Source organism: Anabrus simplex, chromosome 1, assembly GCF_040414725.1.
Source record: "Anabrus simplex isolate iqAnaSimp1 chromosome 1, ASM4041472v1, whole genome shotgun sequence".
NCBI classification, from domain to species: domain Eukaryota; kingdom Metazoa; phylum Arthropoda; class Insecta; order Orthoptera; family Tettigoniidae; genus Anabrus; species Anabrus simplex.
The window spans coordinates 1,630,205,453-1,630,231,764 of NC_090265.1; the positions used below are offsets into that span (position 1 = coordinate 1,630,205,453).

The 26,312-nt window shown below is 40.2% G+C and overlaps 2 protein-coding genes across 2 annotated transcripts in view; one reads left to right on the forward strand and one right to left on the reverse strand.

Annotated features, from left to right (window-relative positions):
• The window catches only part of LOC136858612 (TP53-binding protein 1), a 770,373-nt gene that overhangs the window by 430,231 nt on the left and 313,830 nt on the right, over positions 1–26,312 (reverse strand). The gene's annotated exons all lie outside the window — the stretch shown is intronic.
• Positions 716–9,850, forward strand: LOC137502349 (uncharacterized). Its single transcript, XM_068229358.1, has 3 exons — positions 716–2,061; positions 2,153–2,250; positions 9,177–9,850. The coding sequence occupies exon 1, from the start codon at positions 744–746 to the stop codon at positions 1,989–1,991; it is 1,248 nt and encodes a 415-aa protein (XP_068085459.1). The 5' UTR covers positions 716–743; the 3' UTR covers positions 1,992–2,061; positions 2,153–2,250; positions 9,177–9,850.

The following is a 26,312-nucleotide window of genomic DNA, read 5'->3' on the forward strand; positions in this document are numbered from 1 at the left end:
TTGTTGTATGTCGCTCCAAGTACGAATGTAAAGATGGTTCTTCTAAAATGAAATACAGGTGTCACAGGGATGGGACCTTTAACTCAAGGGGTAATCATGAGCGTCACCAGAAAGTACTTGGAAGCAACAAGATAAGTGGTCATTGTCCAGCAAATATTGATGTTACTTTTCAGTCTGGAGAAGTGCATGTTTCATTTTGTGCAACACATGTAGGCCACCAAGAAGAGTTAGGTCGCATGAGGTTATCGCTGTCGGAAAGAAATGACTTAGCGAGGAAGATTGCGATGAAAATTCCTTTCGATAGAATCCTTGATGAGGTTAGAGATTCTATTGGTGAAACTGACATTGAACGCATTCATTTTCTGACCAGAAAAGATCTATTTAACATTGAGCAAGAGTACAATTTAAAATCTGAAGCTGTGCGGCATGAGAATGATTGTACGAGTGTCGAAGCATGGATTCGTGAAATGGACGAACGTGGAGGAATAGTACGCTTTTACAAGGGTCAAGACATGTCTTCTATGCTGTACCCTCAATTAAAACCAGAGGACTTCGTTCTAATTATAATGAATGAGGCGCAGCAAGAAATGTTACTACGATACGGCGACAAGTTCATTTGTATTGACAGCACACATGGTTTAAATAAGTACGGATTTGAACTAACTACCCTCCTAGTCGTAGATGACAAGTTCCAAGGATTTCCGTGTGTGTTCATGCTATCAAATAGGACGGATGCATTTGTGATGGAAGTGTTTTACAGAGTTATTAAAGAGGCTCTGCAAGTGACACTACAGCCAAAAGTGTTCATGTCAGACATGGCAGAAACATTTTACAGTGCCTGGCTATGCGTAATGATGCCTGCCAAATTCCGCCTGTTCTGTTCGTGGCATGTTGACCGTGCTTGGAGGAAAAACCTTTCTAAAGTTAAAGGCCGAGAGAAACAGGTGGAGGTGTACAAGGAGCTCAGAGTATTGTTGGAGGAAAGAGACGAGGCTGCTTTTTCGAGAATGCTCTATCAAGAAATAAATAAATTAAAAAGTGACCCTGACACAAGAGATTTTGGTATTTATTTCGAGGCCAATTATGAACACTCTGCAAGTAGCTGGGCTTATTGTAAACGTCTCAATGCCGGCCTTAACACTAACATGCATCTAGAGCGCATGCATGGAGTAATTAAACACATATACATGGAGGGTAAGAAGCCTAAGAGACTGGACATCGCAATCCATATCCTCATGCGATTTGTGAGAGATAAACTTTATGACCGCCTTATTTACATGAATAAAGGCAAACTTACAAATAAACTCTCACAAATAAGACTAAGGCATGCCAATTCATTATCGTTACAACCAGGAGAAATTATTTGCGGTGAGGATGTATGGACTGTTCCATCCACGAAGAAAAGTGAACTGTACGAGGTCAGAAGAACGGGTGAAATGAATTGCGGCTGTGACCTGAAGTGTACAGAGTGCAATACCTGCATTCATTCGTACGTTTGTACATGCCACGACTCTTCAATTAAATTTAATATGTGCAAACATATACACCTAGTGGCTAAATATATTGGTGGTGCTAATGAACACATTTTAGAATCAGATACAAATTTAGTCATTCAGGAAGCACCTTCAAATGAAGAAAAGGACATTATCCTGAAGGAACTGCGTAATCCCATGAAAAGAAGGCTAAGTGAGGACATAGAAGAGTGCAAGGCCAAGCTCCGAAAAAAGTTTGAAAGTATTCTCGCAACAATAGAATCACGAGAACATGTAGATATAATTGAGAAACAGCTCCAACCAATAATCCCAACTATACAAGCCCATAGCACAAAAGCAATGATCAGCACAGCACCTTCAACTTCAAAGGGGATAAAGTTTGAAACACAGCGACGATTATTTTCCACAAAAAAGCCCCATAAGAAAACTTCTTCGTCCTTGTCAAGGCCTACCGAGAGTGAACAGCAGGCAATTGCTGCAAATTTGTTACTCCAGTAAGAAAAATGTGTTATAGGCCCTCCGTCAGTAGAATAAACTCTTTCTTCTGCTTTCCTCGAGGCAAACCAGTGTAAGTAAATTCCAATATTGTGAAATATTAGTGGCGGTGCAGAGATTGTACTCATAGGTTTGACTTTAATTTGGCTTTTTTTATGTTTTAGGTGTGATCAATGGAAGGGACCTACCTACATACATACAATATATGTTGAGATCACTTCCAATCCACAGATTTTAGGAATCCTCGGCACTTTAGTCAGGGGTAAGTCATGAATCAATCACTCAGTCTCTTAATCTGCATTTAGGGCAGTCGGCCAGGTGGAACATTCCCTATTGGTTTTTTTTTCCTAGCCTTTTCTTAAATGATTGCAAAGAAATTGGAAATTTCTTGAACATCTCCCTTGGTAAGTTATTCCAGTCACTAACTCCCCTTCCTATAAATGAATATTTGCCCCAATTTGACCTCTTGAATTCCAGCTTTATCTTCATATTGTGATCTTTCCTACTTTTAAAGACACCAGTCAAACTTATTCGTCTACTAATGTCATGCCATGCCATCTCTCCACTGATGATGATGATGATGATGATGATGCTTGTTGTTTTAAGGGGCCTAACATCGAAGGTCATCGGCCCCTAATGGTACGAAATGAAAGAACAAAAATTAAAAAGGCATCCACTGACCAAAAAAAAAAAAAAAAATGTCATGAAGAATGAATGGATGGACAGGAACCCAACAAAACACAAAACAAACAAACAAATACAAAAACCAGTGGATCGGATTCAATAGAGAACGAAAAAAAAATTATTACCAACCAAGGAACCACTTATAAAGCACAATGATGCTTGGTGTCTAAAGGGGGTGCAAAATCCACGTCTAAGGCCCCACAGAATGGTACATGTCGCGAGTAAAATAGAACCATGGTATGTGTCATGTTGGGGTATTAATCAGAAGTAGCGAAGACTCACGGTGTTCCACAAAAGATGGTACTACTCACAAGTACTGTACTTCGTACAAGTAACGCAGACCTATGGTGTTTCGCACACAATGGCGCCACTTACTGCCAACGCAAACCGATGAGTTTCCTCACCTAGGGTACTAGTCACGGGTGCCGGTCCCAAGGGCCCCGGGGTGTTCCGCACATAGTGAGTACTAATCACAGGCAACGCAGACCCACGGTGTCGCTCATATAGTGGTACAACTCACAGGCTACGCCCAGACCCGTGGTGTTGCCCACATGGGTACAACGCACGGGTACTGGAATCCACCAGACCAGGCTTTTTACTGCAACGAATCACAAACATATTTCGTACCATGTTAGTGATACTACTCGCAAGTACATGCAACCCATGGTGTTCCCCGCATGATGGTACGAATCAAGAGTAGTTTCATGGTTCTAATTCATTCATCCCTTGGTCGCCCCTTTTAGTCGCCTCGCACGACAGGCAGGGGATACCGTGGGTGTATTATTCGTCAGCCTCCCCCACCCACAGGGGGTGTGTGTTTGGTCCGCGAGAGGTATTTTATTTCCCTCAAGTCCGCCGGCAAGCCGGTTAGGACCCCCCTATCCGCCACCTGGGACGCGCCACGTGGGAGTATCACCTCTCCTCCTGCTACGCCTGCGTAGCAGGTTCGTGGTCTCTCCACTGACAGCTCGGAACATAACTGAGATTCAGTATGGACCCAACATGATTTTTATCACTTGTAACATACCACTTAGTCGAGCAGCTCGTCTCCTTTCTCTGAAATTTTCCCAGCCCAAACTTTGCATTATTTTTGTAACGCTACTCTTTTGTTGGAAATCACCCAGAACAAATCGAGCTGCTTTTCTTTGGATTTTTTCCGGTTCTTGAGAATCAAGTTATACGCTGGATCCATACTCTAGTTTAGGTCTTACCAGAGACTTATATGCCCTCTCCTTTACATCCTTACTACAACCGCTAAATACCCTCATAACCATGTGCAGAGATCTGTACCCTTTAGTTACAATCATATTTATGTGTTTATCTCAATGAAGATCTTTCCTTATATTAACACCTAGATACTTACAATGATCCCCAAAAGGATCTTTCACCCTATCAACGCAGTAATTAAAGCTGAGAGGACTTTTCCTATTTGTGAAACTGACAGCCTGACTTTTAACCCCGTTTATCATCGTACCATTGCCTACTGTCCATCTTACAACATTATCGAGGTCATTTTGCAGTTGCTCACAATCTTGTAACTTATTGATTACTCTGTACAGAATAACATCATCAGCAAACAGCCTTATCTTTGATTCCACTTCTTTACACATATCATTTATATATATAAGAAAATATAAAGGTCCAATAATACTGCCCTGAGGAATTCCCCTCTTGATTTTTACAGGGTCAGAAAAAGCTTTGCCTACTCTAATTCTCTGAGTTCTATTTTCTAGAAATATAGCCATCCATTCTTGTTTTCTTCATGGGGCCTCTAAATATTAGTTCCTAATTAGTGTCGACCTCTAAGATCTTTTTTGCTACCATGTTTTTCCTTCATTCCCACCTAGATATACCTGCTCCCTTCACAAAGCAGCAGGTTGTTCTTATTGGGTCTTCTTGGATTTGTCCTCTCACTTCACCTGGTAGTCCTAGAGTAGAGAGTCTGATTCTACCCAACGCCTCACATTCGAAAAGTATGTGTTCAGCTGATTCCTCTGCTTCATTGTATTTCCTACATATGTTGTCTCTTATTACTCCAATTCTATGTAGGTTGTTTTTTTTTTTTTTTTTTCAGATGGCAGTATCCTGTCAACAGGTCTACTACCCATCTTATATTTCCTCTGTTGAGTTTCAACAACTCTTTAGTATGCTTCTTGTTTAATCCTTTTTCAGTTCCTTTGCAAGCCTGCATCCTGGAGTAATTTTCCAGTTCTCCATTTGTCTCTTTTGTACCCATTTTCCTATGTAGTGTCGGGCTTGTCCATAGGAAATCCCGCATACAGGTTCCGGGCCTACAAAATGTGTTTCTGCCACTTTCCTGGCCAGTTTATCTGCCTTTTCATTTCCTTCTATACATTTATGCCTGGTACTCATGTTATTTTGACAATGTTGTACTTTGAGAGCTTCAGAAGAAATGAGTGGCAATACCAGACAATTCTGGATATTATCCGGACTGCCTCTAGTGCCTTAATGGCCGCTTGGCTGTCCGTTAAAATGAAAATGTTCTTATTCCTATAGTTCATTTTCAGATGTTCTTCAAGACATGTGATTTATATGGGTTGATTTCAGAATCTTCTGGAGCCTTGCTGTTTCATTGTGTGCTTCCACTTTCTCACAGAACGGTCTCCAAGATTTTCTTTTTACTTTCCATATCTCTAGGTTATACTCAGTGAGTTTCCTATGATATACGTCCCACATACCATTTCTAGATGATATTCTATACAACATCCTAACCTCTTTTTTCATTTTGGCTAGTTTGTTGTTCCACCACCTTACTTTTTGGTGTGTTTCTTTTCTTTGAGAGGACAGTTGTCATGGAATGAGTCTATTATGGCCTCTTCTAATACTTTCAGTGCCCATCCAATTCTTTCTGTCCTCTCACATTAGTTTGAATTTCTTGTACAGCCTTCCCTAGAACTTCTCTGTATCTATCCCAGTTAGTTCTTTTTTTACTCTGTACATGTCAATCCCACATAGTCTCGCATCTATTGCAAATTGGATGTGCTGGTGGTCTGCCAATCATGGTTTCTCCAGTACCTTCCAGTCTTTAATAAAGTTTGCAATATGCGTAGTGCTGAGTGTAATGTCTATTACCTCCCGACGATTTTTATTTATAAACGTAGGCTTGTTTCTTGGTTTTAGTGTCGTCAAGAGTTCCAATAATAAACTCTAGTAAAGACTCACCTCTTGCATTGCTGCCCCATGCCGTGTGATGTGAATTTGCATCTGCTCGAAGGACTTAGTGTTCGCCTTTCCTCTTTGCGTTGCAAATTAGGTTCTCAACTTCTTCTGGTGGGGACAGATTAGTTGAGTCATATGGGAGGTATGCAGAGCCTATGGTTATATCTCTGGGAGCTTCCCAATTTCCAAGTTTTATCTTTTATCTTGGCTGCAAATAACTCCTTGGAACAATGTTCCTGCATCAGAAGGCATTGTAGTCTTCTGCTCACAAGTAAACATGTTCTAGGCATATTCGATGTAGTATCGTACATTAACTTACCTCCAGATTCCGTGAGTCTTGCTATTCTGCCTTAACTACCCGTTGCTTGTGTATAAAAGCCACATCGATAGCCTCGGACTTGAACTTCCTGACGAAATTGGCAACAGCTGACTTTTTATGTTGTAGGTTGGCCTGTAGAACATTCAGTACCATCCTTGCCAACGCTAGGTTTTGTTTTTCCCTTGATTACTTGAAAGTTGATCTGCCCAAGTCCAAGCTTGGCCTTAAGGCCTCTCTTCTTGAGCTCTTCAAAAGCTCTTTCATTAAGGGCCAGTAGTTGTTGCATTCAGCACTCTCCACTCTTTCGTCGGAAATTTGGTGTCATGCTCATGTATCCTGAAAGGCACATCATCAACCTTCATCTTGTCTTATGGAGGAGGAAACTTGGCGATGACCTTTGTAGTATTCAGCACCTTCTTGACTTCTGCTACCTCCAAATTCTCCCCTTTCCAAGGGTAGCAATTGGCCACTGTCTGTTCCAGCCAGCTTTTAGTTTCTGGATTTACACAGATCAGTACCACTGCTCCACTTTCCAGCCTCGGAGATTCGAAGAAGCCTGAAAGGCATCCATCTGACAGCGGTTTCATTTGCGCTATCAGAGCAAATGTAAGTTCCTTCACGTCATCCTCCTTCAGTTTCCCATCTGGAGAGGTTTAAGGTATTATTGCTACCTTGATTGAAGTTAGTCTTTCCGAAAAGGACATGACCGTCTCTTCTTTCTGGTTTTTGGCGGGCGGTTTTGTAGCCGAACTTGATGGCCTCAGCCTTTTGGGCATTGTCGGAGGGATAGCCTCTCGCCGATCCCTGTTCCTTGGCTTCTTCTCCGTCCAAGTTCCAGTCGCTATTTTGGCCTCCTTCCTCGCTCCCTTCCTTTCCTTGTAATATGCACTGTTGCGAGGTGGTCTGTCGATATGAAATCTGTTGATTTTTGAGGCAGAAATCTTCAGTTCTGTTTCTATGGACGTTCTGCTTCGCTTGTAGTAGCAGTCTGCTCTACTGGAGCTTCTGTTGCCATTTCTTGTTTTGAGTCAGCGACAGCCTGTCCAATTGGGACTTCTGTCTCCATTTCTTCATCTTGGGCTTGCTCCTGGATATGCTCTATTGGAGCTTCCATGGCTTCCCTTGATATCGAAATTTTTGAAATTGGCTCTTTTTAAGCAAACATATTTCAATCAATCATAGGTTTTTTGGCCCTTCTAGGGTCCTGAGCGTCGTTCTTACCATCCGTGGTGAGCCATACAGCCATACATTGTCCTCCCACAACTTAGGCTCTCCGTAGCAGAGACCACGCCCCTCAGTCGTCCATCCAGCGGTCCGCTCCTGGCCCGAACCTAGCCAGGTTTGTTCCCCCTTCAGTAGGCCTACTCACGTGGTCTCCACTTGGCATTATCATGACTGAGTTCGGGCCAGGCTACGTAGAGCAAAGTGATGTGTTGGTTCCAGCGCCCCGCAGTGAGCCTTCACCTCAGTCACCAGCCCCTCTTCACCTGAACCCAGGTGGAGGAACCAAGGATGCCTCTCTAGCATGTGTGGGCGAGGCCTCCACTCCAAGCCTTGACTTGGGCTTGTAACAAAAGCCACCCATTCAGTCACTCTTTTTTTCTAGTCCAATTGCACTCATTTTTTCCAGTAGTCTCCCATGATCTACCCTATCAAATGCTTTACATAGGTCAATCGCAATAAGGTCCATTTGACCTCCTGAATCCAGGATATCTGCTATATCTTGTTGGAATCCTACAAGTTGAGCTTCAGTAGAATAACATTTCCTATACTCAAACTGCCTTCTATGAAACCAGTTATTAATTTTGCAAACATGTCTAATATAATCAGAAAGAATGCTTTCCCAAAGCGTACATGCAATGCATGTCAAACTGACTGGCCTGTAATTTTATGCTTTATGAAGTTAAATAGTTCTTGTGTATTAAACTTAACTTCCCTTTATTGCTTGAAATAGAGAAAATGAATATTACATACATACATAGCTACAGGCAGTTAAGCCCTTCAGCGTTCAGTCTGCAAGCCTCTGTGAGTTAAATAATAATAATAATAATAATAACTTAGTATTTTATTGCAGTCAATGGTCATAAGATTAAATTACAGTTCATAAATCCTTTAAGTTACACTAGAAAAACATGAGCATAATTTGAACATGAATATTTTGCAAATTACAGCACAGTATCTTGCAATTTATTATTATTATTATATAATAAAGGCACCAAACAACATTTCACTACTCACAACGGGGAGTAAATATTAGTTGCAGCAGAAACATGTCAGCAATTATTTTCTCTGAGGACAGATAAGTGTGCGATACCTATGACAAGCTCCACCGCATGGAGCACAGATACACTGAGGACTTGGCCCGTGGTAACTGAACGCTGAAAACTGCCTTCACTCTGTCATTCCGACAATATTTTGCTTTTCACTACCTTTAGAGAGGGTTGTTCCTAGGCATTTCCTTCCTGCTTTTACTGCTGCATCACTGTATGCCACCCATTCTTTCTCTATTGTATGCCTGTATCCTGGACTCCGTTACTTCCATAGGTCCGAGGCTTACTTGAAATGTTCCAAGGTAGGTCGATTCTGTGAAGCAGGATGCTACCTTACTTATAGTCCTAGTGACGACCTCTCCCCTGACGGGTCCTAGCCACCTGAGCACAAAGCAGGCCATGACTTGGAATATGTTAGGGTATCTCGAGTCTGAGGACCATGTTATAGGCAACTCAGCCGTTGCCTGTGGTTCTCGAACTAGGCGGTGACTGCAGTAACCCACACCATGGACCACAAGAAATAATAATATAATAATAATACATCTTGGGCTGTTACACAACTACTATGAAATTGATTGGTATTTCATAACAGTTCATCATATTCTTGTAATTTATATGCTGTATTATTATAGCCTACCAGTTTTGCATTTCATAGTACTATAGCATGGACTTATTCAAAAAGCAATGTGTATAATTAATATGAATATTAACTTTGTTTCAATAAACTTTTTTTAGGCTAAAACCCAATTCTGTGCCAACACAGAATCTTCCCAGCAGCAGCATGAAGGGCGCTTTGGGATCAAGAAAAAGAGGGAGTCCACACAAGAGGGAGAGAGAAGTAGAAGAAGAAGAAAAAATGGAACATCTCCACCAGTACTGCTCAGGTGCAGCCAACAATTGTACTGAAGTAGGGCCTATAACACATTTTTCTTAGTGGAGTAACAAATTTGCAGCAATTGCCTGTAGGCCAGTAGGCCTTGACAAGGAAGAAGAAGTTTTCTTATGGGACTTTTTTTGTGGAAAATAATCGTCACTGTGTTTCACACTTTATCCCCCTTGAAGTAGAAGGTGGTGTGCTGATCATCGCTTTTGTGCTATGGGCATGTATAGTTGGGATTATTGGTTGGAGCTGTTTCTCAATTATATCTACATGTTTTGGTGATTTTATTGTTGCGAGAATGCTTTCAAATTTTTCTCGAAGCTTGGCCTTGTGCTCTTCTATGTCCTCACTTAGCCTTCTTTTCATGGGATTATGCAATTCCTTCAGAATAATGTCCTTTTCTTCGTTTGAAGGTGCTTCCTGAATGACTAAATTTGTATCTGATTCTAAATAGTGTTCATTAGCACCACCAATATATTTAGCCGCTAGGTGTATATGTTTGCACATATTAAATTTAATGGAAGAGTCGTGGCATGTACAAACGTACGAATGAATGCAGGTATTGCACTCTGTACACTTCAGGTCACAGCCGCAATTCATTTCACCCGTTCTTCTGACCTCGTACAGTTCACTTTTCTTCGTGGATGGAACGGTCCATACATCCTCACCGCAAATAATTTCTCCTGGTTGTAACGATAATGAATTGGCATGCCTTAGTCTTATTTGTGAGAGTTTATTTGTGTTTGCCTTTATTCATGTAAATAAGGCGGTCATAAAGTTTATCTCTCACAAATCGCATGAGGATATGGATTGCGATGTCCAGTCTCTTAGGCTTCTTACCCTCCATGTATATGTGTTTAATTACTCCATGCATGCGCTCTAGATGCATGTTAGTGTTGAGGCCGGCATTGAGACGTTTACAATAAGCCCAGCTACTTGCAGAGTGTTCATAATTGGCCTCAAAATAAATACCAAAATCTCACTTTTTAATTTATTTATTTCTTGATAGAGCATTCTCGAAAAAGCAGCCTCGTCTCTTTCCTCCAACAATACTCTGAGCTCCTTGTACACCTCCACCTGTTTCTCTCGGCCTTTAACTTTAGAAAGGTTTTTCCTCCAAGCACGGTCAACATGCCACGAACAGAACAGGCGGAATTTGGCAGGCATCATTACGCATAGCCAGGCACTGTAAAATGTTTCTGCCATGTCTGACATGAACACTTTTGGCTGTAGTGTCACTTGCAGAGCCTCTTTAATAACTCTGTAAAACACTTCCATCACAAATGCATCCGTCCTATTTGATAGCATGAACGCGCATGGAAATCCTTGGAACTTGCCATCTACGACTAGGAGGGTAGTTAGTTCAAATTCGTACTTATTTAAACCATGTGTGCTGTCAATACAAGTGAACTTGTCGCCGTATCGTAGTAACATTTCTTGCTGCGCCTCATTCATTATAATTAGAACGAAGTCCTCTGGTTTTAATTGAGGGTACAGCATAGAAGACATGTCTTGACCCTTGTAAAAGCGTACTATTCCTCCACGTTCGTCCATTTCACGAATCCATGCTTCGACACTCGTACAATCATTCTCATGCCGCACAGCTTCAGATTTTAAATTGTACTCTTGCTCAATGTTAAATAGATCTCTTCTGGTCAGAAAATGAATGCGTTCAATGTCAGTTTCACCAATAGAATCTCTATCCTCATCAAGGATTCTATCGAAAGGAATTTTCATCGCAATCTTCCTCGCTAAGTCATTTCTTTCCGACAGCGATAATCTCATGCGACCTAACTCTTCTTGGTGGCCTACATGAGTTGCACAAAATGAAACATGCACTTCTCCAGACTGAAAAGTAACATCAATATTTGCTGGACAATGACCACTTATCTTGTTGCTTCCAAGTACTTTCTGGTGACGCTCATGATTACCCCTTGAGTTAAAGGTCCCATCCCTGTGGCACCTGTATTTCATTTTAGAGGAACCATCTTTACATTCGTACTTGGAGCGACATACAACAAATTCACACACTTGCTAATTTTCTTTTTCACGTTTCCACTTAAGGAAATCCTCTTCATTCGCAAATTTTAAACTTTCCTTTGCGATACGAATCTCATGAAAATTAATAAAATGTGCCACCATATCGGATTATGTAGCACATTCTTCTACACAAAGCGGACATTTTACTTGAGGTTGTTCACACTTCGCAGTCTATGTTGTGAATTTTTATGTCGTTCTAAATTGTATTTTGTGTGAGAGGTAAAACTACACAAATCGCACGAAAATTTAGGATTTTTGTTAGTGTGCTTTGTTCTTACGTGATGATTTAAAGTTTTCCTATAATTGAAAAATTTATTACACTCACTACATACGAAATTGTCCATTGTGCAAGCATAAAAAGTTCACTGCAATGTGCAATAAAGGAGTTAATTCACATAACTAATTCGCTATTTCATGAAGTGGACCCCCAAAACACTGCAGAAGTCTATTAAAGCCGATTATGGCTGCTCCTAGACACAAGTCCGGTATGTTTATTTTGATGATGAGGATGATGCTTGTTGTTTAAAGAGGCGTCACATCGAAAGTCATTGGCCCTGTTTATATTGTGTATTTTAAGGAGTGCTCTTGCAGTTGGTATTTTGGGGTTCATGTTAATCAATTGCAGTGTCTGCTGTTCATTTAACAAGAACTGAGGATTTTTGAGTATTTATTTGAGATTCTTTTGGATGGTATTAGTGCGGTCTTTCTTGGCAATATTGAATTTATCATCTCTGAAAAAATGCTGTCTTCAGTTTTACCCACAATTACTGTACAGTAGTATTGCCTTTATGTAAGTTGTCCTTGATTTTTTGTTTTAGGTGGTTAAATTGTTTGTTAGTTACTGATTAGTTATAAATTTCCTGTTTTTTGTGAAAATGAAGAAATTTATGTTTATATATTATTTGATGAAAAATTTAAAATAAAATATATAAAACAAAAAATATTCTTCTTCTTCTCCTCTTACTGCTTTTCCCATATATGTGGATTCGGGGATGTGACATGTCTCGCTTCATGGCGCCAACTCTGTGGAGGGATGTAATCACCAGCCCTCAGATTTTAGGGAAAGACGTATTTTGTTCTTGAAGAAATGACTAAAAATGAAGTTGTATATACACGTTTCATGTATTTATTAAGTTAGAAACTGTACTCCTATTGTGCTTAAAAATGTCTGAATTGACGTTAAAACCTATATAATTCTTATTTTTATCCCTAAATCGGTTAAAAATGCCTTTCAGTATATTTCGAGAAAATAAAATATTTGCTGGCTTATGTTCAGTCTTTATGAAAATTTTAAAATCGGGAAGCTATAAACCACTCTCTCCGAAATGCCTTAAGAACCTCCTGCAGTGAACACTCCCGTTAGTTTGTCACAAGGCAGAAGATGACACAGTATCCGTTGACTTCTGGGGAAAAGAACTGCATTTCATTCTGTGAGAATATTTTGGTGTTTCCGTTTGTTCAGTGTATGAATTATGCTGAAAGTGTCAGGTTACAACTCGTCTTTAATTAAAAAGTGGTTACAGGAGTTGCTCCTGTGACGTTTGCAGCAAAGAGGTGAATAAAGTTGTTTATTTCCCCGTAACGAGTTATTAACTGCAGTTAAGAATTGTTTAATTCTTGTGCGTTATTCTGTTTGCAGTAATAACCAGCAATTTTCATCCTGTTAGGGTGTTGTAGGAATTTAAAAAATCACACAAATAAGTAGTATAGTAGTAGCCTATATTAATTAACTTATTAACGGGCGAGTTGGCCATGCGGTTAGGAGCGCGCAGCTGTGAGCTCGCATCCGGGAGATAGTGGGTTTGAACCCCACTGTCAGCAGCCGTGAAGATGGTTTTCCGTAGTTTCCCATTTTCACATCAGTCAATCGGCAGCTCCGCCAACTCGGCACTTTGAATGAACCAGCTCAAAGGTGGTGTTAATGCAGACATAATGAAGCTGAGGAGAGTCTGATGTCCTTATATACCTACGCGGGGTATTAATACTCTTTAAATTATGCAAGAAAGCTTTCTAGAAGTGACCTTTTAACTCTGCCCAATTTCCCCTACCTTATAGTACAACTGAAATCCGTCTGCGAGCAAGGCTAACGTTAGCGCAGCCCGTCGCCAGCCGGGCCAACGTCAGCGGTGCCCGCAGTAGCGAGCCCGGCCCCCGTCGCCAACAGTGCCAATTTAATATATATAAAACAATTGTTGAGGAATGTAAAAATAGGTTTGTACCTTTAAAGGTAGTAAGGAATGGTAAAGATCCACTATATTATCCACTGGCTGGCTCGACTGCTGGTACGGATCTCCCAAACATACGCTCTCCAGATAGTCGCATGCAGTGTTGTGTTTTGTTATAGTTGGAGACCTTTGTCTATCCTGATTGTTTTTAAATATTTGATTCTCAACAAACAAGTTCATCTATTTCTTCGGTTGAGTGGTTTATTTTGTGTGTGCTTCCATGTACAGTATACTCATTTCAAGACTCATGCCGCCTATTAGACGCGGGCGGAGCAACTTTGGTCGAAGAACTCCACATACTACAAGCCAAGCTAATTTTCAGTTTAATCGAACTGCACAACAACGTGAAGAGTGAAATGAAACTGAAAGGATTGGGATATTACAAACCCGTGCAGCGCGTCGTTCAGCTAATAATCTTGCAACTTTGAATCGAGCTGCTTTCAGTTACGATGTTTCGATTGAGTACAGTGCCTACCAGTGCGTTGCTATTGTATCTATGAACTCAGTGTGCCAATATTGTAAGGCAATGAAATACAAAAATGAAGCCGCTGGATTGTGTTGCGCAAATGGCAAAATGAAATTAGTGCCATTGATTCCACCACCAGATCCATTGTACTCATTAGTTTCACGAACAAGAACAGATTCCATATATTTCCTTACAAATATCCAAAAAATATAGACCTGCTGAACAGTTCACATCTATGTTAGTCTATCAGGGTAATTTCTAGGTAGTGATATGCTGTGACCTATTTCAGCATTTCCTTATTCACAATCAAGATATTCATATTGCAGGTAATGAAAATACATTTTTCCAGTAGTTTGTTATTAACTTTTGGTAGCAGTAGAAAATTAACTCATTCGATGTTGATAACGTAATCATTTGCATTATTCTGATTTTTGCGTGCAGTACAGACTGAATTCGAGTTCCTTCCATTGTAATTTATTTTTGACAGAACAACATTTGTCAGGTCAGCTAGTTAAAAATAAATGTGTAAGAAAGGAAGATATAAAAATTAGGACTATTAAGCAGTACCATATGGCTGATAAAACAGGCATGAGGGAGTTTTTAATAAGTAACTATGATTGGTGGGAAACGGTAAATAAAAATGTAAACAGACTCTGGGATGGGTTTAAAGCAATTGTTGAGGAATGTGAAAATAGGTTTGTACCTTTAAAAGTGGTAAGGAATGGTAAAGATCCACTATATTACGGTATAACAAAGAAGTAAAGAGACTAGGAAGGAGATGCAAGTTGGAAAGAGATTGAGTTAGAAATGGCTCTGGAAGTAAGGAGAAATTGAAGGAACTTACTAGGAAATTGAATCTAGCAAAGAAGTCAGCATAATTGACAGCCATACAATTTTAGTGAAGAATGGAAGAGTATGTATAGGTACTTTAAGGCAGAAACAGGTTCAAGGAATCATTAATGAACAAGGAGAGTGTGTATGCGAGGATCTTCAAAAGGCAGAAGTATTCTGTCAGCAGTATGTAAAGATTGTTGGTTCCAAGGATAATGTGCAGACAGAGGAGGTAAGTGATACTAAAGAAGTGTTAAAATTTACCTAGGACAAGAATGACATTTACAGTAAGATACAAAAGTTGAAAACTAGAAAAGCAGCTAGAATTCATAAGGTTTCAGGGGATATGCTAAAGACAATGGGTTGGATATAGTACCATGTCTGAAGTACTTATTTGATTATTGTTTGCATTTAGGAGCTATACCAAATGAATGGAGAGTCGCTATAGTAGCCCCTGTGTATAAAGGAAAGGGTGATAGACATAAAGCTAAAAATTACAGTCCATTCAGTTTGACATGCATTGCATGTAAACGTTGGGAAAGCAATGTTTCTAATTATAAAAGACATGTTTGAAAAATTAATAACTGGTTTGATAGAAGGCAGTTTGGGTTTAGGAAAGGTTGTTCCACTGAAGCTCAGCTTGTAGGATTCCAGCAAAATATAGCAGATATCCTGGATTCAGGAGGCCAGTTGGACTGTATCACGATTGACCTATGGTGGGCATTTGATAGGGTGGATCATGGGAGACTACTGGCAAAAATGAGTGCAAGTGGACTTGAGAAAAGAGTGACTGAATGGGTGGCTCTGTTTCTAGAAAATAGGACTCAGAGAATTACAGTAGACGGAGCTTTATCTGTCTCTGTAATAATTAAGAGGGGAATTCCTCAAGGCAGTATTATTAGACTTTTACGGTTTCTTATATGATATGTGTAAAGAAGTGGAATCAAAGATGAGGCTTTTTGCAGGTGATGTTATTCTGTACAGAGTAATAAATAAGTTACAAGATTGTGGACAACTGCAAAATGACCTCGATAATGTTGTGAGATGGACAGTAGGCAATGGTATGATGATAAACGGGGTTAAAAGCCAGGTTGTGACTTTCAAAAATAGGAAAAGTCCTCATTTTCAATTACTGGGTTGTTGGGATGAAAGTTCCCATTGGGGATCATTGTAAATACCTAGGTCTTAAATTAAGGAAAGATCTTCATTAGGGTAATCACATAAATATGATTGTAACTAAAGGGTACCCATCTCTCCACTTGGTTATGAAGGTATTTAAGGGTTGTTGTAAGGATGTAAAAGGAGAGGGCATATAAGTCTCTGTTTTTTTAATTTCGTGTTTGCTATTTCTAGCCGAGTGCAGCCCATGAAAGGCAGACCCTCCGATGTGCGTGGGCGGCATCTGCCATGTGTAGGTGACTGCGTGTTGTTATGGCGGAGGATAGTGTTATGTGTGATTTGCAGGGATGTTGGGGACAGCAAAAACACCCAGTCCCTGGGCCATTGAAATTAACCAGTGAATGTTAAAATCCCCAGCCCGGCCGGGAATCGAACCCAGGGCCCTCTGAACCGAAGGCCATTACGCTGACCATTCAGCCCACGAAGTCTCTGTTAAGGCTGCAACTAGAGTATGGTTCCAGTGTATGGGACTCTCGACAGGATTACTTGATTCAAGAACTGGCAAGAATCCAAAGAAAAACAGCTCGATCTGTTCTGGGCAATTTCCAACAAAAGAGTAGCGTTGCAAGAATGTTGCAAAATTTGAGCTGGGAAGACTTGGGAGAAAGGAGACGGACGAGCTGCTCGACTAAATGGTATGTCCCGAGCTGTCAGGGGAGAGATGGCGTGGGAGGACATCAATAGACGAATAAGTTTGAGTGGTGTCTTGTCTTTAAAAGTAGGGAAGATCACAATATGAAGATAAAGTTGGAATTCAAGAGGACAAATTGGGGCAAAAATTTGTTTATAGGAAGGGGAGTTAGGGATTGGAATAACTTACCAAGGGAGATGTTCAATAAATTTCCAATTTCTTTGCAATCCTTTAAGAAAAGGCTAGGAATTCAACAGGTAGGGAATCTGCCACCTGGATGACTGCTCTAAATGCAGATCAGTAGTGATTATCAATTTAGCAAAATAAGTATGGTATTTTAATTAACTTAATGCCTATCAAAATACGTACAATTGAAGCTGCCTAAAAGTATTTTAGAAACTACTTGACAGTCTTTTAGGCAGCTAAAATGACCTTTTAACACCTAAATATCCGAAGTCTAGTAATCACTATTGCAGTTTCTGTGGTGGTTGGGAGTGCAGTGTGTGTTGTCTGAATTTAAAAAGCTACCTTCTGTTTTCCTTGACCGGATCAAGGATGAAATGAATTAAGCACATTTAGGCTATTAGTACGATGGGATCGCCACTCCCAAGGTGATTTATTAATGACTTATAGATACTATGAAATGAGAATGGAGAGTGTTGCTGGAATGAAAGATGACAGGAAAAAAGCGTAAGTACCCGGAGAAAAACCTGTCCTGCCTCTGCTTTGTCCAGCACAAATCCCTCATGGGGTGACCGGGATTTGAACCACGTTTTCCAGCGGTGAGAGGCCGACGGGCTGCCGTCTGTGACAGGGAGGCTCAGTGCGTTGTCGGAATATTAAGAGAAAAGTGGTGGAACAAACACTAACACCCAGTCTATGAGCCAGAAGTAATTAGGCGTGATTAAAATCTTCGATCCGGATGGAAAACAAATCCGGGACCTTCTGAAATGACGGTCACAGCCAAGGATTCGAACAAAGTGAAATCCTTATTGAGTTTTATTAGTATTACTATCAGTATTAACATTCAACTATTGTAATAGAAAGAAGCAAAAATCATTATTTACTTTATCAATTTTAAACACGTACCGGTAACGTTCCTTGTTCAATCTTGCCGCCTGATTATTTTTTAGGGACTTGAAAACGCTTTAAAAATATAGTTAAGTACCGTACTTAAAACTCTAGGCTTTAAAGTTATACAAACATGTACGGCGTCTGGAGGGACAGATTTTATTTGTACTATTGCTCAAGAATGAAAGAAATTCATACTTTAAAACGTGGGAGCGGCTCCACGCGCTCGACAATGCCTGACAGCAAAACAAAGCTTCTTCTTCTTCTCCTGCTCCACACGTGGCGCGAAATCGCCATGATAGGTAGGAGGTGCTAAACGCCGAGGTTTCTCGAGCAGTCACGAGCAAAGCCGATGATGGCTGCTCGTTCGACATTCCCTAGACTCAAGTAAGAGTGAATGCCTCAGTGTGGCATGCGCATGTTTATATGCGAGCACAGGAAACACTCTTCACAATATTGTGATGAACAGCCATAGGAACAGAGTTCTGTATTTATAAAAAAAAATGGGAGACCTTATTTTTGGGATTACCCTCGTAGAACAAGTACATTACTCACTCTAGATAAACATTAAAAACCTTACTTTGTGAATGAGATCCAATAAAACAAACACACTTGAAACGGGTGGAAACCTTATGGTAACATAGGAAAGCAATCTGATGGCCCCCCAACTAATTTTTCTGCATAAGATATGGAACAGTTCCAGACAAAGAACAATAAATGCCCATCAAAAGATAGGAAAAACATTTGTGGCACAAGATGTTATGTCGGTGCAATCAAGTAACACAAGGTCAAAGTAAGAAATGATACAAACAAGGGAACTCTTATTATGGAACGAGTTTAGAACAAGTAAAAGAAATCCCAGCCCAAGTCTTAAGAAACAGACACAGGTCTGTCTCAGTTGGCAGCATTGGAGGGTGTTGACCTTGAGTGATGCCATGCGCATCATGTGCCTGAAGATGTTCAGTTAGAGGGAGACAGTCAAACTGAAAGAATGTATTAATGTACCCAGCATGAATCTTAAGTTAAAGTAGTATACATTGATTAGATTTTGCGTTCTCCTCGATAAAACTCCATCCACACATTGGAAGTGTTGCTGCAAGCCTTTAAAGACTAAGCCATGGGAAAACACAGGTCTTTGAGAGGCATAAACAATTTTGGAAGGGTAAAACTAACCTTGAAGGCGCTGCACACCCCGGACAGACCCCAATTTTGGACACCAGCATCAGATACACACCCCGAACAGGCCTCAATTTTGGACACCAGCATCAATGTCAACATAATTGATGTCATTTCGTAAAAAGATCTTTATGAACAATTGCGCAGGTTTCATTAATTTTGAATATCTCCTATGGATCAAATGAAGATACCATACACAATGTTCTTGGCTATCGGAAGGTTGCAGCGAAGCATGTCAATAGTGGAAGTGGAGGCTTCAGCAACAACCAGATTTTTTGGTCAAATTCATCATATGCAACGAAACTCAGTCCCATAATTATGACCCAGAGACAAAACAGGAAAGTGTCCAATGGAAAAATCCTTGAAGTCAAAGACCCAAGAAGATCATGAAGCAAGTCCAGGAAAGGTCATGCACCTCATCTCTTTTTATCACCAAGGCACCATATATGGTCACGTGGCGATGAAACAAAGCAATGTCACAGCTGATTTTTTCATTGTGAAGTACAGAAGGGGCCACCCAAAAGGAAAATTCCTGCTAAACGAACCAATCTTGCTCAAAGAGGATGGATCCTTCAGCACCTGCTCTTCATGCCATAATGACAATGTTAAACTCTTTATGACCGGGCGAGTTGGCCGTGCGCGTAGAGGCGCGCGGCTGTGAGCTTGCATCCGGGAGATAGTAGGTTCGAATCCCACTATCGGCAGCCCTGAAAATGGTTTTCCGTGGTTTCCCATTTTCACACCAGGCAAATGCTGGGGCTGTACCTTAATTAAGGCCACGGCCGCTTCCTTCCAACTCCTAGGCCTTTCCTATCCCATCGTCGCCATAAGACCTATCTGTGTCGGTGCGACGTAAAGCCCCTAGCAAAAAAAAAAACTCTTTATGGTGATCGCCCATTCCAACAGAGGAAATCAAGAATCTTACATTTCAAGATCATACAGAATTTACACAATCCATGAAAAGGGCATTCCTCTGAGAGAGAGAGAGAGAGAGAGAGAGAGAGAGAGAGAAAGAGAGTGTGTGTGTGCGCGTGCGCACGCGCTTTATCCACACACCTGAGCAAATTGCTTCAGCCTCACACAGGATAGTCATAAACTAAATATCCTCTATATTCTGTACACTATAATCTCTCAATTCCATGGTCTTCTATTGAATTTTGATCTGGAATCCTTGTTTATTACATTGCGTATTGACTTGGTTATCTTTCTTTTTTAACAACTGTCCCCTGAAGACACTGTCAAGTTATCACTGCATGGTTTCTCCATATGCCTTGTGAGATGGACAATAAAAGATGTCCAAAGATAAAGTATTTGTCATCTGAAAGTTCAGACCATATTGGAAAATTGATGTCATGAACAAAGTGAAACAACACTGCAAAATTGAATTAGTAACACCAACACCTTCTTGACCATCAAACAGGAGAATCCATGACCAGTTTCAGGCAAATAGACCAGTGGAAAATGTACGAAAGGAAAGATAGCATTAATCAGCAATGAGTTATGTTGAGACAGTAATGCACGCACTAATACAATTTGAAAACAAACCCGACTGTGATAAGTAGGGCCCATAATTATAGGCACTAAAAACCTCAAAATATGCATGCAAATATGCACTAAAAAAGTTAGAATATATGCACAGAAAATAAGGAAATATGCTCTTAAAAACATAAAATTTTATTCACTTACCTATTTATAGGTATCATTTATTGCAAAAAGAAGTATCACAATAGGTAATTAGTAGTCTTTCAATGTTTTCTGGAGACAAACTATGTTTATTGTCCATCACAATGAGTTTATAGGCTCAGAATGATCGTTCTACATCAACTGACGTGGATGGACAGCACTTATAAATGGGCAACGTTTCGGAGCATACATCTAGCAAGGATACCCTAGTTCCACTCAAGTATTGACTAATTAACTTAATCTTCTTCAGTCCTGGGTTCGAATTCGACACCTTTTCTAACTTGCATTTAATCTTCTCTCCAATTTCGCCTGGAGTGGAATTCAGTGAAGATGCAGCTTTCTCAACGAGATCAAGTGATTCATGGAGGGGAGTATCAGAAGATTCTAAGCTCTCAATGGCTTTTGGAGGTTTAGAAAAATGTGCATGAATGAAATTCACATCTTGATAAACAGTAGCAGTTTCAAACACAACTTTTGCATCACAGACACACGCAATAAGCTCATCTTCAAGTTTTGTAACGACTTCTTTCACTTCATTAAAATTTTCCTGCTAAAATGATACTGCAGATAACCATGTACCCCACCCATTCAGGACAGGTTCAGGTGGCAAAGGAACTTCAGGTAGACAATCTTTGCAGAACTGGACACGAGCTGGTGCTTTCAGAAACAGTTTCTTCCTGCATCTAATTAAATTGTTAACAGTTGGAAACTGACCCAATCAATAAATGAAAAAAGGTTCCACCTAATCGATACTTCTCTTTTTTATTTAGCCTTGGGCTATTTATAAAAACATTAATAATCACAGAACATGTTTTGACTGTTTAGCAATCATCATCAGCCGCTAAGCAATCGAAACGTGTTCTGTGATTATTAATGTTTTTATAAATAGCCCAAGGCTAAATAAAAAAGAGAAAGTATCGATTAGGTGGAACCTTTTTTCATTTATTGATTGGATTACTTTATTGATACGGACATGAAGTGGATAGCCTGTAAGTTGGAAACTGTGCGCGCAGATAGTACACGCATATGGCACAAGACATAGGAACGATTTAGATTTACTACATGTTAGGCTGAGGAAAGCACAAGAAAACTATGGGTATAATGGCATTAAATTATTCAACAAACTACCAGCCCATGTAAAAGATATGCCCCTATGTAACTTCAAAAGAACCCTTAAAAATTGGTTGACGTCCAATACCTTCTACTCAGTATCCGAATTTGAAGGAAAAATAACACTGTTTCAAGGTGGGTAATAAAGGCCAATGCCATCCTAACACGTTGGTAAATTAGTAATTACTTATCACTCTTTTGGACGAATAGTGTTATGTTTATTTTAACTCTTGTGTATATAATTGTATTTATTTACTGTGCTTAATGAGATACTTGTAATATTTTGTAACTATGCACCTATGACTTTGTCCGTTGCAACTGCCAGTTGCCTAACGACAATACAGTAAAATTCTATTCTATTCTGCAATGCGGTGTAATCCGTGCGCTAAACAGGTAACGTGTATGAGTTTTGGATAAAATACTTGGAGGGCCTTTGCTGCTTTCAACATACACAAAGCTGCAACTGTAGCAGTACAAGCACTTTATAACAATTATTCTCAATTTCAGATGGCCACAGTAGTCGCAGAGAATCATTTACAAATCTTGCTATTGTGCTATGGTTGGTTTTCTCTAGTACTTTACAAGCAAGAAGATGTGGCTTACCGGGTTTGTCTGGATGTAATTTACCAACCACAAAATTTGCTATGTGCCACATGAATCCGCTGTCTCATCCACCGATATCCAGACACAGTTCCTTTCTCTAGTACTTTACAAGCAAGAAGATGCGACTTACCGGATTTCTCTGGATGCAATTTACCAACCACGAAATTTGCTATGTAACAGCCACATGAATCCGCTGTCTCATCCACCGATATCCAGACACAGTTCCTTCCGATGTCAGAACGGATCAATTCCAGGGTAGATTCATACAGCGGAGGTAGGTATTTTTTCCTAAGAGTTGATTCATCCGGTTTTTTTAATTTACACAGTATTCCTCGAGAAATGATCGCAGAACTGGATTGTTTAATTTATTTCATGGAATGTTGCTGCATACGAAAGGCCTACAAAGATCATTTGAAAATGTATTAGGAATACAGGACTTGGGCTTTACCTGTGTAAGAAGTAGTTTTTGTGGTTTACTGTTGTTCTTCTCCCTTGCTTTAATATGTGCAGTTGTTTTTGAATGCTGTTCAAGCTGAAATTTCTTTTCACATTTCACTTCCTTTGAGCAAACTTGACAGTACACGATGACACCATCTGTTGAATAGTCCCTATTACCTGACACCCACTGATTTAGTAAATCTCTTCTGCTGCTTTTTTTTCTTTAGGCATTTTTAGAAACTAATACTTTTAAGAATGAGATGCAGGGCATTAAAATGGAACATAACTAGTGAACTGAAGATACTTCTGTCCTGACCAAGTGCCCAACCGCCTGAGATTATTAACTGCTGTGGTAGAGAAAGGAATTCAGGGAAGTCCAGCCTGCCCACCCACACCTAAGCTATCCGTTGCCATTGTCAGTTGTGAAAGTAACGTGCCGTTACACAGAGAGTCGAAAATACCAACTAGTGAGGGATGCATATAAAATAGGCAACTAGCTAGGGATGTACAGAACAGATAGTAGTAACCGTCCTTAAATTCAGACATTATGTACCGGAATATGCTGTTGCATCTAGAATATGCACTAACCCTCAAAATATGTCAAAATACGCAACTGCATACATGCATATGCATTTAAAAACATCCAGGCCCTAAAGCTTTGATTCTTCCTCCAGGATATTAGGCCATATTGACACAAATATATTGATGTTTCAAGACAAAATGACATGGCGTAGTGGGTGCTTGGACTTTTATAGCAGCAAGAAGACTAGGTGGGGGCATCAGTATCAGGTTGTCCCTCTCTCAGATTGGTGCTGCCAGTAGTTGGGAAGTAAATGAGTAAGAGTAACCAAATAACTTGTAATGGATACATTTTTACTAATATTTACTTGCAACTGTTACATATTACAAAACGTCATTTTTACTCGTAACTAATTCTTGAACAAATAGTTACAGTCTAGTAACTGATATAAATTGCATGGAAGCAGAAACAGGAAAAAATTAAGTGATAATTAAGATAACTTTTTTCAGTTCTGCTACAGCAGAAGCAGTAACTTCAAACATGCTGGAAGAGTTTTAAGAGCCTTTTCTAATATGTAACCCAACTAACAAGTATAATCTCTCCAGTACTTTCAATGACATCAAGCTTACCCTACAATGTCCATCAATGCTGGAGATGTTCCTAAAATTAAGTAAAGGTATTCCTTCAAGTGTCCTGTACAGAGTCTTTGCAGCACATTCAAAGATGTACTTTCCGCCAAAAGGTCGAGGTTTAGTGAATCAATTAATTTTTGAAATAAAGGGCTACAAGTCACTAACTAAAATATTATGTGCCAAAATCATCTTGAAAGTTCCAAGGTAGGTATTATGTCCAGTCTCACACAGTTATGATGCCACTTACTGCCTCCATGCAAAAAAAAAAGACGACATTCTGTGAAGTAATCATACATTTACTGATTACTTGTAGAAAGGTCAGGTCAGGTCAGGTCAGGTACATCCTGCTACCATATGCAACAGTAGACAATACTACCTGCGACTGTCTGGCCAAGGGTTGGGCAGCTGTTACCAAACATGACAAACTAAGGGAGAACCAACGGCTATGGGCAGAGGAGTTCACCCTTAGGGGGCTTGTTGAAGCCATTGTGTAGGAAATGACACAAATTCAACTGGAAGCTGCTGTCTTGCAGATGTGGCAGGGGACTCCTAAAGGCTAAGGGAGATAACCCTGACAGAAAATCTTCTCTTAACGTTAGGCCTAGCAAGTCAGTTGGAGAGTAACGGCAATCACTTTCAACACTTATAAGAGCCTCAGATGCAAACAAAGAACTCGGAGTAGACAACAGCACCCGCAGACCCATGCCAGGTATGATGACTTACAGCCTGATGACAGCCGAAGCGTGATTGTGCAACAACCCCGGAGAAGACAACACACTCAAATAGAAATAGGCAATGCACTGAGTTTGACTGGGAAATGTGAAGAGTTAGTGCACATCATGGAGAGAAGAAAAATATCAATCCTAGGACTGAGTGAAACTAAATAGAAAGGTAAAGGGAAGAAAGAGTTGAGGAAAAACTATACCCTCTACTGGAATGGTAACAACAGAGAGATGAAAAACGGAGTAGGATTGGTATTGTCTAAAGAGTTAGATGGTATTACAGAGATTCAGAACATCAATGAGAGGATTATAAAGGCAACAGTTCACCTAGGGAAAGAGAACCTGACACTGGTGTAAGTGTATGACCCTCAGATGGGTTGCAGTCAAGATGAAAAGAACAAGTTTCTCGAAGACCTAGAAGAGACCATCAGTGAAGAGAGGGCAATCATCATCGGACACCTCAACGCACAGCTGTGGACAAACAGGAAAGGCTATGAGAAGGTGATGGCACCTCCTGGATATGGGAGAAGGAATTCAGAAGGGGAACATCTCCTAGACTTTTGCATAAGAAACTGTTTGGTAGTAAAAAACAGTTGGTTCAACAAAAGAGTCAGTCACAAGATTACCCATTACAGCTGGGATGCAAAGAGCAAGATGGTTATTGACTATGTCATTACAGATAAAAGGTGATTCCAAGTGGGAACCTCAATAGTGACCACTGGTTATTAGTAGCAGATCTGAAAGACATTAATGTACTAAGATAACAAGCAGGAAATTACCTAAGATTAAGGTGTGGGAACCGCAACAGATTGGAAAAAGGACCGACTAGCAGGACCGTATAAGAGGACAACTGTCTACAGAAGCAGTGGAGAGTGATGAGGTAGAGGGACAAGATTTTAAAACCCTTGATAAAAAAAGCAATAGAGGTTTGCGGGAAGAAAAGTTTGAGTGTAATGGAAAAAGAGACACCCTGTTGGAATGAAAGAGTAAGATCCTCAATAAAGGAAAGGAACATAGCACAAAAAGAACGAGATAGAGAGAAATCCAAGTCAGAACAGGTAAGGGCCGAAACCTCAAACAAGTTTGCCGGGACAAGATTTTGAAAGTTAAAAAAGTAGTAGAAGAAGAAAAGATAAAATGCTGGGAGAAATTTACTCAAAAACTGAAGGAAGACAGCAGAGGCAATGTGAAACTATTGTTCAGAGTGATCAAAAACAAAAGGAATTCAGTTGAAACTATCAAAGCAATTGAAGACCCCAATGGAAACCTGGCTAGGAAAGGAGGACAAATCACAGGTTCTGAGAAACCTATTGAACAGGACAGAAGCAGATCAGAAAACAAAAGAACCAGCTGTTGAAACCTGCACAGAGGAACCTCTCGTTACATGGGCAGAAACAGAAGCAACCCTTAAGAAGATGCTGCAAGGGAAATCCTCAGGAATCAATGAAGTCAGCATGGACATGATTAAAGCAGCAGGAGTTCAGAGTTTACAGTGGCTGCACAGAGTGCTCAATAGTGTTTGGAAAGATGGCAAGATACCTGCTGATGGAGCAAGGGTGTCATTATCCCCCTGTTTAAGAAAGGAAATCGCCGAAAATGTTCCAACTATCGGGGAATAACACTCCTTTCTCATGGGCTTAAGATTATTGAGAAAATCTTAGACA

Bases quoted from the DNA above. Each gene is read 5' to 3' on its own strand.
- LOC137502349 (XM_068229358.1), top strand. From the start codon at position 744: ATGGAAGTGTTTTACAGAGTTATTAAAGAGGCTCTGCAAGTGACACTA.